Source organism: Oreochromis niloticus, linkage group LG23 (genome assembly GCF_001858045.2).
Source record: "Oreochromis niloticus isolate F11D_XX linkage group LG23, O_niloticus_UMD_NMBU, whole genome shotgun sequence".
Classification (NCBI taxonomy): domain Eukaryota; kingdom Metazoa; phylum Chordata; class Actinopteri; order Cichliformes; family Cichlidae; genus Oreochromis; species Oreochromis niloticus.
In genome coordinates, this window is record NC_031986.2 from 386,874 (window position 1) to 399,564 (window position 12,691).

Sequence of the window (12,691 nt, forward strand, 5' to 3'; positions counted from 1 at the left end):
AGTAGAGACTCAAAGTAGCAAATAATGAGAAGTTCTGACTCTTAATCAAAAACAATGCTCATTCTGTATTTCCTGTGATGCAAAACTTCTTACAGACACGTTAAAATGTCCATATCGTTAAAATTCTAATCCTTTTGTTGAACCCTCACTCTGAAAATATTGCTGATGGTGTCGTAAAACAGAAATAGAAATAGAAGGCTTCTCCCAGACACTGCAAAGGCAATCAGTGAAGTCCTCAATAAAAACAAATTTGCAAAGAATCTGCAAGAAAAAGCACCGTATTACACTTTTATTTCCCAAAATGTGTGTGTATTTGAACACAGAGCAGATAGCAAATGTTAATGCCAGTAAAATGTTAAAAGTTAATCAGTTCTCTTTGTTTTTCACTAGGTTCTTTCTCTGGGTGCCGACGTGCTTCCTGAATACAAACTCCAGACACCACGGATGGATAAGTGGACCATTCTTCACTACAGTCCATTCAAAGCAGTTTGGGACTGGCTGATCCTGCTGCTGGTCATCTACACGGCCATTTTCACCCCCTACTCTGCTGCCTTCCTCCTCAATGACATTGAGGAGCAGAGGAGACGGGAGTGCGGCTATTCCTGCTCGCCCCTCAATGTGGTTGATCTGATAGTTGACATTATGTTTATAGTGGACATACTTATAAATTTTAGGACGACTTACGTCAACACCAATGAGGAGGTGGTCAGCCACCCAGCCAAGATCGCCATCCACTACTTTAAAGGCTGGTTCCTCATAGACATGGTGGCTGCCATCCCTTTTGACTTGCTCATCTTTGGCTCAGGATCTGACGAGGTGAGGATTTATTTAGTTTATCAGTTAAATATCAACCAGGCAGAGTTGGAGATGATGACAGTGATGACCGAGAATCTGACTGCCTTTACGAGAAAAGCACTTGAACTCGCAGAATAAATCACAACTCACTCTAAAGTAGGGCTGTGCGATATGACCAAAATCTCATGTCCCGATATAAGACATCATTCCGACAACGATGTATATCACAAAAATTTTACATTTTCTATAAATTCTGTGAATTCTGTGAAGTTTTGAAGTGTTTTCAGCTGGGTGTCGTGTAACTGGAGTCGAGTGTTACATACGTTGAAACGGCCGCAATTTTCTTTGTGAGTTTTTATTACACGGTGTGCTGCGGGGAAAAGCCTGTTCTAATGTTTATTTTTTAGCACCTGGTGTCTATTTTAAGCTTATTGTCCGTATCACTATTTCACGTGATTCAGTTTATTTTGAAAAATCTCAACTGGATCTTCAACTTTATTGTGAAAGGTTTATGTGGAAAATAAACAAGCGGACGGCGGAGCCACGCGATGGTTTTACCGTCGTTGTTGCTAACTACGACGGTAAAACCATAAAAACAGTCGCTTGTCGCTAGTGTGGTTATATTAAATATAAGAGAAATTGAGAACTTTAAGAAATTCCACAGTGACCATCAAAACGATAAAAAATATAGCCGTAAACAGTATATTTTGCAACACCACGAAACAAACGATAGCGCAATATGAAACGATAGACGTATTCATATCATCATCCGATATATATCGTTATATCGAACAGCCCTACTCTAAAAGTCTTTTAGAACACGAGATAACATTGGTGGGTTCATCCAACCCTATTTGTGTCCTCTCCCAGTCTCCAACCAGGGATCTTTCACCTGTTAGGCTAATGTGTTAACCACTACACACTATGGTCACTAGTATTTAAGCATGATAGCAAGCAAGCATTAAAGCCAGTCATAAGATGGATTATGTAGGTCATGCAACGGTGGTAAAGAAAATGTCTGAACTGATCCCAGTTCATCTTGAGGTGAATGTCGTTCAGGTGATTGAGGTCATTACAGTTCAGCAGGAACAATAGAATGTATGGTCCTTCTTCTTCTTCCCTTTAGGGGTCGCCACAGCAGCTCACTGGCTTTCATCTTACCCTATCCCTAGTATCCTCCTATTTCACACAACCCTCTGCATATCCTTCAATATATCCATGAGTCTGTCTCTCTGATTTCACTCATTTCTAACTTCTTCTACTGACTTTCATTCCTCTTCTCTCCAGAGCATACCTCTCCCTGTCACGTTTCCTCTAGATCCACAAAGACAGTGCAACTCCTTCTGATCTTCTCCATGCTTTTCCATCAATACTTTCGAAGCAAACATCACGTCTGTTGTGCCTAACCTTAACCCCATCTCAACATGAACCCATACACATTGATCATTGCCTCTCTTCTTAACCTAGCTTCAACAACTCTTTCTCATTGCTTCATGACTCATCAGCTTTATCCATCTGTAGTTCTTACATCACCCTTGTTCTTGTAAATCGGTACCAGTACACTCTACAAGATTGTATTAAATGCTCTAGTTAAACAGTTCATTGCCCCACAAATACAGGGAGTGCAGAATTATTAGGCAAGTTGTATTTTTGAGGAATAATTTTATTATTGAACAACAACCATGTTCTCAATGAACCCAAAAAACTCATTAATATCAAAGCTGAATGTTTTTGGAAGTAGTTTTTAGTTTTAGCTATTTTAAGGGATATCCCCACCTGTGTGTGCAGGTGACTATTACTGTGCATAATTATTAGGCAACTTAACAAAAAACAAATATATACCCATTTCAATTCTTTATTTTTACCAGTGAAACCAATATAACATCTCCACATTCACAAATATACATTTCTGACATTCAAAAACAAAACAAAAACAAATCAGCGACCAATATAGCCACCTTTCTTTGCAAGGACACTCAAAAGCCTGCCATCCATGGATTCTGTCAGTGTTTTGATCTGTTCACCATCAACATTGCGTGCAGCAGCAACCACAGCCTCCCAGACACTGTTCAGAGAGGTGTACTGTTTTCCCTCCTTGTAAATCTCACATTTGATGATGGACCACAGGTTCTCAATGGGGTTCAGATCAGGTGAACAAGGAGGCCATGTCATTAGTTTTTCTTCTTTTATACCCTTTCTTGCCAGCCACGCTGTGGAGTACTTGGACGCGTGTGATGGAGCATTGTCCTGCATGAAAATCATGTTTTTCTTGAAGGATGCAGACTTCTTCCTGTACCACTGCTTAAAGAAGGTGTCTTCCAGAAACTGGCAGTAGGACTGGGAGCTGAGCTTGACTCCATCCTCAACCCAAAAAGGCCCCACAAGCTCATCTTTGATGATACCAGCCCAAACCAGTACTCCACCTCCACCTTGCTGGCGTCTGAGTCGGACTGGAGCTCTCTGCCCTTTACCAATCCAGCCACGGGCCCATCCATCTGGCCCATCAAGACTCACTCTCATTTCATCAGTCCATAAAACCTTAGAAAAATCAGTCTTGAGATATTTCTTGGCCCAGTCTTGACGTTTCAGCTTGTGTGTCTTGTTCAGTGGTGGTCGTCTTTCAGCCTTTCTTACCTTGGCCATGTCTCTGAGTATTGCACACCTTGTGCTTTTGGGCACTCCATTGATGTTGCAGCTCTGAAATATGGCCAAACTGGTGGCAAGTGGCATCTTGGCAGCTGCACGCTTGACTTTTCTCAGTTCATGGGCAGTTATTTTGCGCCTTGGTTTTTCCACACGCTTCTTGCGACCCTGTTGACTATTTTGAATGAAACGCTTGATTGTTCGATGATCACGCTTCAGAAGCTTTGCAATTTTAAGACTGCTGCATCCCTCTGCAAGATATCTCACTATTTTTGACTTTTCTGAGCCTGTCAAGTCCTTCTTTTGACCCATTTTGCCAAAGGAAAGGAAGTTGCCTAATAATTATGCACACCTGATATAGGGTGTTGATGTCATTAGACCACACCCCTTCTCATTACAGAGATGCACATCACCTAATATGCTTAATTGGTAGTGGGTAGTGGGTAGTTTCGAGCCTATACAGCTTGGAGTAAGACAACATGCATGAAGAGGATGATGTGGACAAAATACTCATTTGCCTAATAATTCTGCACTCCCTGTATGTTATCTGGACTAGCTGCCTTTATGCTCTTTAACCTGCTCATAGTTTCTCTCTCATTTCCTCCTTACTAATCCTCTGCACTTCCAGATTCACTAACTTTCCTCCAACTTCCTCACCTACTCATTTTCATTATTCAGCAGCTTCTTAAAGTACTCCGTCCATCTCTCAACACACACTCTTCCAATTCAATTCAATTCATTTCAGTACAATAATATTTATACAGCGCCAAATCACAACAACAGTCGCCTCAATGCGCTTTATATTGTCAGGTAGACCCTACAACAGGGGTCGGCAACCCTAGGCACGGGTTAACTGATGGCACGCACGACCATAGCTGGACTAGCCATCGGGCATACCGGGCATTTGCTCGGTGGCCCGATGATTATTTTTTTTTTTTTTGGTGGTGGACTGGCCAGACGCTGGTCGGTGTGTAAAAATAACTCAGTTGTTTGGTGTTGGCCATGGCGTAGCTTCCACAGATTCAGTAAAATTAACAAGTGGTGGAGGCCAGCAGGTGGATGAGGGAAGGGGAGGCAGGAGGAGAGACCCGAGGCAGCCGCCGGTCGGAGCGTCAGGTGAACTAAACTTCAGGTAAGAAGTTATGACCTGCAGTCTATCTGGGTGTTTATTTTCGTTGTGCTGACTTTTTACAGTCAGTTACAATAACTCGTACTGCGTGCTAGCTAGCATGACGGAGTTTCTATACAGCTGGGCGGGTGCTATGATTTTATTGATAGTGAACTTTATTTTATTCATAAGGTTAGTTAGTAGAGTTGCCAACCGTCCTGTACAAACGGAATCGTCCCGCATTCAGAGAAATTATTACGCGTTTCGTGTTGAGCTGAGAAGGAACACAGTTTGTCCCGTACTTAAGCCAGGATGGAAAAAGACACAAAGCTGGAGTTATTGTGTCTTTGCTGCACAGCTGCCTCTTCTTCTCTCATTCTCCCCCCCTCCCTCTCCTGTTGCTACTTCAAACATGAAACTGATCAATGATCAGCTGATCAGCTTTTCTCTCTTGTTTGTTTATCGCTCACTTTGCGCCAGAAAGAGGAAACCGCCGGATGTCGCACTAAACAACAGCAGCACGTTTAAGCTTGGTCAGCTCTTGTTAGAATTTATTTAATATTAATTTCTAGTATCAGCTGATGTTTTCTGGAGCCACAGCTGTAAAAGCTGCTGGTCATGATATGGGTTTGTATATCTGGTGAAAGGGAAACATGAAGATGAAACCAGGAGATGTCCTTACTGAATCATCAGAGCTGAACAGGTGATGGAGAAACAGGTTTACCTTTTAGGTGACATGAATGAGTTGAAGGGAAGTTATGAACTGTTTCTGAGAGACAAATAACACCAGGATCCTTTTCTTTGTAGCTGACAGCTGGTAACTGTGCAGGGGCGGGTCTAGGAAAGTTTTGCCAGGGGGCCAGGTAGGGCATTAACAGGGAAAGGGGGGCACAAAGAAATACTTTCTTATTCTCATTTAAAATGTCTGGCTGTTATTAAATAATTATCTGAAGCTTACAACCAAAGTTTTTATCTGACGTAAAATGAATAGAAATCATACATTTACCAACAAGACAGTGTACATCACTGTCACAACAGCGTTTGTTTTCATTCAAAGGCTTTACGGCTTTAATATCTGGGGGCCGGTCTTTAGTCAAAATGCATCCATAGACTCGAGACACAATGCATTTTTGGGACTTTCAGGTGTATGGACCAATGTTTTATTTTCTGATCAAACCAGAAATCTTTAATGAGCAGCTAGATTTGTCTCACATTAACTGGCTGAGTTAATGCCAGTTAATGCGACATCGAAGCAGCTGAAATCCACAGTTGTGCATGTTCATGGAGCTTGCATTGTCACCTGCTGGACATCACTACCTGACAAGTTTAACTGTCTTCAGAACATTGCAGAGGCCTTATTGACAGTATTTGGCTCTACATATCTGTGTGAGCAGATTTTCTCTCACATGAGTGTCCTCAGGTAGCCGTCTGAATGCTGGACACTCGGAGACCTGTGTCTCTGAGTGGGAGACCAGAGATCACATTAACATGTGTGTCTCTGTATTAACAAACATGCCATATTGGCCCAGTTTATTTTACTTATCATTGTTGTGAGGAGACCATAAATAGCATTTGTATTTTCTGTTGTACAGTTCATTTGCTGTTATGGAGTTCTTGTTATGAATAAAAGTGTCTTTTTTTTTGTTTCAAAATAGCTGATAACTATTCGCTGATAGCTGCCAACATTTGCAAACAAATATAATTCTATAAAGTGGTTATATATAATGTGTAACTGTTAATATAGAGCGTTATTAAATTTATTGCTAATGCAATCATATGGCACACTGACTTCTGAGGAAATTTTAAATGGCACTCGCCATCAGAAAGGTTGCCTACCCATGCCCTACAATAATACATACAGAGAAAAACCCAACAATCATATGACCCCCTATGAGGAAGCACTTTGGTAACAGTGGGAAGGAAAAACTCCTTTTTAACAGGAAGAAACCTCCGGCAGAACCAGGCTCAGGGAGGGGCGGCCATCTGCTGCGACCAGTTGGGGAGAGAGAAGAAGTCCAAAAGAATTTTAAAAAATGCTGTACATAATATCCTGTCTGTCCTCTTAGATACAGATTGACTCTTTCTAATATGGAGGACCAGCGTGGCTCTTGTGGTCCTCCATATTCTAAGTGGGGCGAAGTACAGAACACATTTAAATAAACTTAATCAGTAGGGGGATTCATCCAGCAAAATTCTACATGAATATGTTGGGGAGGGGGGTTCATTTTTACCTGAAATAGCTTTGTGATACCTAAATTGAAAAGAATTTTTTTTTTTACACCGTGAAGCTGCTGAGCATCAGTCCTGCCTTAGTTACCCCTGTGTCATCAGGCTACACTTTGGGCAGTATTTTTTTTCTGAGATGTTATCTTGAACGCTTAGACTCCCAAACCAATCTGACACTTCGTTTTCGCATCTGCTTCCCTCCGCTCTCTTTTCATCAGAGACAGACTCTATGGCCCCAGGCCATCCAAATCTTTTAAAAAGGTCTGTGCCTGCCCAACAGCTCTGCTTGCAAGCAACTGCACATCTGAGGGAGATGGCATAGCAAGCTCCCGCTGCTGAGAACGTGTGATTTACAGAGTGACATAGCACGTGAGCAGCAGAGGACATAATTACTAGCATGAAAATATACAAAAAAAAATCTGTGTAAATGAAACATTTTTTATTTATTTGCACTCCAAAATAATATTACATACATCAAGGTTCATTTAATATTTAATAGTAAGAAAACATTTTTAAAGGAAATACAATATTCCAATCCTTTACTGCCCTAAACACATCAAGCTGCATTTCCCTTGTTTCTGGAGCAGGTCTGATTCCCAGCCCTTCCTTACATTTTCAAATCAATCCAGGAGCAAATCTGGCAATGCAGTCCACTGCAATGTGTGAAAATTCCAGGTTACACGATACGCGAAGCAATACCTTCACAAATGCACATAAAATCAGGATATATCCAGGATTAAGGTGTGTATTAAGAGCAAGGTCCTGATCTGATGTCAGCCTACTGGTTTGCCAAGTCTTTATTTACCATTAGGTGTGTGTTTCTTTGAGGAAGTACATGGCTAGAGGCCACCAGTGAGTGGCGGGCAAGGAAAAAAGAGCAGACAGCTGAGCGACACCACAGCACAACATACGTCCTCATCATACAGCCAAATGACTTGTGCAGTGACAGGATGTGTTCTACTTACAATTTGCGTTCGCAGCACACAGTGTCAGGATGAGGCAAAAAAAAAAAAAAGTTGTATTTTTACCTCCTCCAATCAAGAGAAGCTGAAAATAACACATCAATGTACATTTTTAGCTCTGGTCTTTAAGGTGTGTTATTTTAGCTCGCTGTGCAGAAACAGGAACTATCTTTAGCCATAATTTCATGGACCTTTGTTGCCTGGAAACCACATCTGACGATGTGTTAAGAGTTTTGTTGGGTTTTTTCCTGCTGATTTTATTGGGTGCATATTCCTGGGTGATATCCTGCTTTGATTGGACTTGGCTGCAGGCTGGCACACAGAAGAAAATGATGTGGCTTCGAATTTGCCTGCAGGACTTGTTTCAACTCCTCCATCATTTTCATATCAATGTCCTGTTGTGATAAGATGAGATAGTTTGCATATTATGTCCACATTCACATGAATATAGTGTCCACATTTGACACATTTGCAAACTATGGAGGATCCCTGAAAAAAGTGAACCTAAACCACAATTCAAATGTCATTTACCTTAAATTCTGGGCAGACCACTGTAAACTCGGAACAAAGCCAACCATTTTTGGCCAAAATGTCTGGGTGTGTGGGTGGTTACATACATCTCTTCCGTGCCTGGTAGTAAATTTACATAAACACTGTGCTTCCAGTGTGTCTAGCTACTTCATGACAGTTCCACAAAGTTGATCATATTACTGTATCTGCCCTTCTGAAAGAGGCATTTATGCTTACAAATATTAAATTAACCCTTTAAGGTCAAATGAACCACACAAGCAAATCCTCTTTCCCATGACAGATGTTCTGTGAATATTTTCATGCAAATCAAGTGAGGCGTGTGTAATGGATTGCTTCCCGGCTTCACATTCAGGCTGTCTCCATTCAGAGGGTAAAATGTGCATTGTTTTCCCTTTGGTTAAAGCAGACTGTACAAAAATGCACTCCAACTCCATTATGCTGTAAAACCTGCAGCAACGGCTGTACTAAACAAAGAGAAAGGAGGCAGATTCGTTGTAACAGGCAGCCCCCTCAGTCTCGCTTTTGCCCTGCTGCTCTTGTACACACAGGAAGAACAGACAGATTTGTACTTGAAATTTTTCTGCAACTGTTCACTCAGACAGTACTATAGTTTTGGATAATATGTTCTGTTTTTAGATCACATGAAGAAGGGAAGCATTTGGGTGATTATTGGCTTGTTCTGTGCCGTGCAGAGCTCTTGTCGTATAGAAGGAATGTGACCACTTTGAAGACAGAAAGTTATATCACAACCTTGGTTGACTCGTGGTTTTTAAAAGTGGCCAGGGGAGCCTGCAAAGCCACAGTGGCAGATGACCAGAGGGATATTTTCTGGGTATTTTTTATATAGTTTGTTACTAATGTTAGCTTTAGCTTCACTCTTAGCTCCAAATGCATTCAACTTACTTTAAGATTTTAATCAATTTTACACATACAGCATGCACAGTGTCATCTGTGCAGGTCACTCAGAGTCACTTGCACGCTGGATAATTTGAAGCTCATCTGTTTCTATACATGATTCATTCATTGTTCACTGTGTTGTCACTGAAAGGGAACACTGCAATGACAGATGGCTGTGATTTAGGGGTGAGATTGGAAGAATGGAGGCTATTTAATGGACCCATCAGAAGCAGCTACAGCACTCTTCCTCACCATGATGTAGACTCTTTCCTCATCAATCATTTGCCTTCAAAATAAAAACAACAAACAACAATGCCCCTTTTTACTTTTAGTGCTTTGAATAATCAATGTTGTATTTGCTTTCACCTGCACAAGAGGTAATAAAACAATAGGCAAGCACAGAAGTGAGGAAGCACAGTTACTGCAAGAGGTTTTTGCTTCTTTAAGGATATTAAGATAATTGCCAGGTGTGATAGGTAGTGGTTGGACCTATTAGCATTTTCTTGTACTGTGTTTACAGATTGCTCCACACTAATAGCCGCTCCACTCTCACGTTACACACTCTGTATTCATTGTGTCAAAAATGGGGATACATTGGAACACTGGCTTTGAGACTTTGATGGAGGTTCCAAGCTGCTGACATTTTTTTTTGTTTTTTTAAGCTAATTTTTCCATCATCATATGCAGTTATCGAAGTCTTTTTTTTCATCTGCCAACAGATGAATCACCAAAGCAACCTCCTCTCTTTCTTACGCTTTTTTGGCATGCCAGTCTGTTAAGAAGCCATATACTTACTGACATTTTATGATTTGTAGAGCTAGAGCCAGGGAAGTTGTGCTGACACCAAGGGATCCTGAGACCTTGAAAGATTTGTTTATACCAGCAGGAATGATCTAATACTGTATGTTGCAAAAAGCTACACCATATGTTTTTGAGTGGGTAATAATAAGCCGAACATTCTCATGACCCCAACCCTAAACAAAGGGAAGATAAACAATGAGTTTACTTTGCTTGCAAAGATGCGACATTGCACATTGTACCATTTACATATCCAAACATAGAGTATTTAAAACACGTAGATTTAAGTGAGTGTGCACTCCTCTGTTTTCCAGACTACCACTCTGATCGGTCTGCTAAAGACGGCCCGTCTCCTACGGCTTGTACGAGTGGCCCGTAAGCTGGACCGTTACTCAGAGTATGGTGCTGCTGTCCTAATGCTGCTCATGTGCATCTTTGCCCTCATTGCACACTGGTTGGCCTGCATCTGGTACGCAATTGGAAATGTGGAGAAGCCTTACCTGGAACATAAAATTGGCTGGCTGGACAACCTGGGGGTGTCAATAGGTAATGTCTGTTGATGATAGTTCCTTCCCTCAGTTCTCTATTTTAAAGCTGAATTTAAAAGAAGGATAGAAAAATGATTATGTTGCATTTTTACAGGGAAAAAATACAACTACAGTGACCCAAGCTCAGGTCCTTCCATCAAAGATAAGTATGTCACAGCACTCTACTTCACCTTCAGCAGTCTGACCAGCGTGGGCTTTGGGAACGTTTCCCCCAACACCAACTCTGAGAAGATCTTTTCCATCTGTGTTATGCTCATTGGATGTGAGTGATAACTGAATGACAGCACATACAGACAGTTAGGAAGACAGACAAACACTGAAACTAGTAATGTTTTCATTTTACATGAAAGATCCAATGTATTTTTTTAATATAAATAAATGCACTGATATAGCATAATTGGAACGTAAAGGATTCACAGTCCACATACAGGACGTCAGTTTGTGCATTTCTGGCAGTAGCAGCAACTCCCAAGGTAGGTGTTATGTAAATGAAGAGATGAACCCATCTGTACTCAACGGTCACCTCTGTGGCTTCTCTCCCAGCTCTAATGTACGCCAGCATCTTTGGAAATGTGTCCGCCATCATCCAGAGGTTGTATTCAGGTACAGCCAGGTATCACCTCCAGATGCTGCGGGTCAAAGAATTCATCCGCTTCCACCAGATCCCAAACCCACTGAGGCAGAGGCTGGAGGAGTACTTCCAACACGCTTGGACATACACTAACGGCATCGACATGAATATGGTACGAGAGGGATGGTGTTTGCGCTGGTATGGAACTATAACAAAACTGGGATTGCTGTTGAGTTTTTCTCTCTGCTGCTTCTTCGCCCCCTTTTTCAATTTCATTTCTGTGAGTTTGAAGTTTTGAACACCATTTCTGCTGAGTTTAAACTATCCTGTTCTGAAAAACACTCTTACCACATCAGCGTGAACCTATCTTGCTATGTCATTGGCATAGTGCAATGCTTTCATTATCCTGTGCAATGTTTAGCCATAACCAAGTGAATGAAAGCCACTGTTACTGTGTGTGCATACAGTAACTCAGGCTTTTGTCATCATGAACTGTTCATGGTACTTATATAAGTTTGTCTTTTCCATGTCTGCCTCATGTCAAATGGAATGACCCCACCACTCTGGTAAGAGCAGGAGGTACATGTGCTAACACAATGTTTATACGGATGCTCCTCAGTCTTAGAGCTTCATCTAGCTGTGTCTGACATTAGTAGTGTAATGCTTTGTTAATTTCTCCATGAGACCATCAAATACACCGTGTCAAGGTTTTATTAGTGCCCCAGACATGCATGTAATTGGTGGACATGTTCCGCTCATCAGGGTGTTACACAATTTACTGTGCATATATGGACATATAGTTATTTGGTACACAACTGTGGTGAAACCATACCACGTATTTATTATTGACTTGTGCATGCCTTTATTAAGGAACACGCACGTAATTCTTAATGTTTCTCGCAGGCCCCAGTAATCGTCTATCATTGGTAGACTTGCATGTGGCCTGTCTTGAAGTTCCTTTTGCATGAAATCTGTGTATTCAAACACAACCCCATGATATTCATCTGGTACCAGAGAGAGTGAGTGAATCATGCCTGTGAGAGTGGGCACAGCCTCGCTGGGCACTGCCAGGTTTCCCTCCCACTGTGGGAGGCTTGGCTGCATGCTCAGCGGCGGCACCTGCGCTTGCCAAATGTTGTTCAATCTTTCCTTTCCAAATGTACTAATCAGTTTTTGTTGCGAGCCACAAAAAGCATGTCAGAGCCAGAAATCCTGTTCAGGCAACATTTCTTTTGCTGTGCTTGTGTCATTGCTTAAATGACAAAAAGAAGAAATGCCTTTGTGATGTCCAATGAACTCGAAGTTCATTTTCAAGCCTTTTAGTCTATGAAAATATACCCTTATTAACAGTCAGTTCACGTTGTCCTGGGATTTTTAGTTTTTTGTCAGTGGTCACTGTTTTTTTTTGTCTCTAAACGGTAAGTGCGAAATAAGTTTTAATTTCAGTTCAACAACAATCACCTCAGGTCACGTTTTACTGTATGGTAAAGACTGTACAATCGTAGAGAAAAACCCCAACAGTGTTTTAATCAAACACCTGGTGACTGTGGAAGAGAAAAACTCCCTTTTAACAAAAGTTGAATGTGATGTCACTAGAAATGCTAATTGTAAT

At 41.3% G+C, this 12,691-nt stretch overlaps 1 protein-coding gene across 5 annotated transcripts in view; it reads left to right on the forward strand.

The window, feature by feature from the left end:
- LOC100704753 (potassium voltage-gated channel subfamily H member 7) overlaps positions 1 to 12,691 on the forward strand; it is an 82,952-nt gene that overhangs the window by 46,515 nt on the left and 23,746 nt on the right. For 3 of the 5 annotated variants that reach the window (XM_019351259.2, XM_019351260.2, XM_019351261.2), the window contains 4 exons: positions 391 to 816; positions 10,275 to 10,506; positions 10,603 to 10,770; positions 11,052 to 11,251. In XM_019351259.2, the coding sequence (XP_019206804.1) occupies positions 391 to 816; positions 10,275 to 10,506; positions 10,603 to 10,770; positions 11,052 to 11,251 (1,026 nt within the window). Of the gene's footprint in view, positions 1 to 390; positions 817 to 10,274; positions 10,507 to 10,602; positions 10,771 to 11,051; positions 11,253 to 12,691 lie in introns of all 5 variants that reach the window. The other 2 variants (XM_025902930.1, XM_025902929.1) reach the window with 1 other exon arrangement.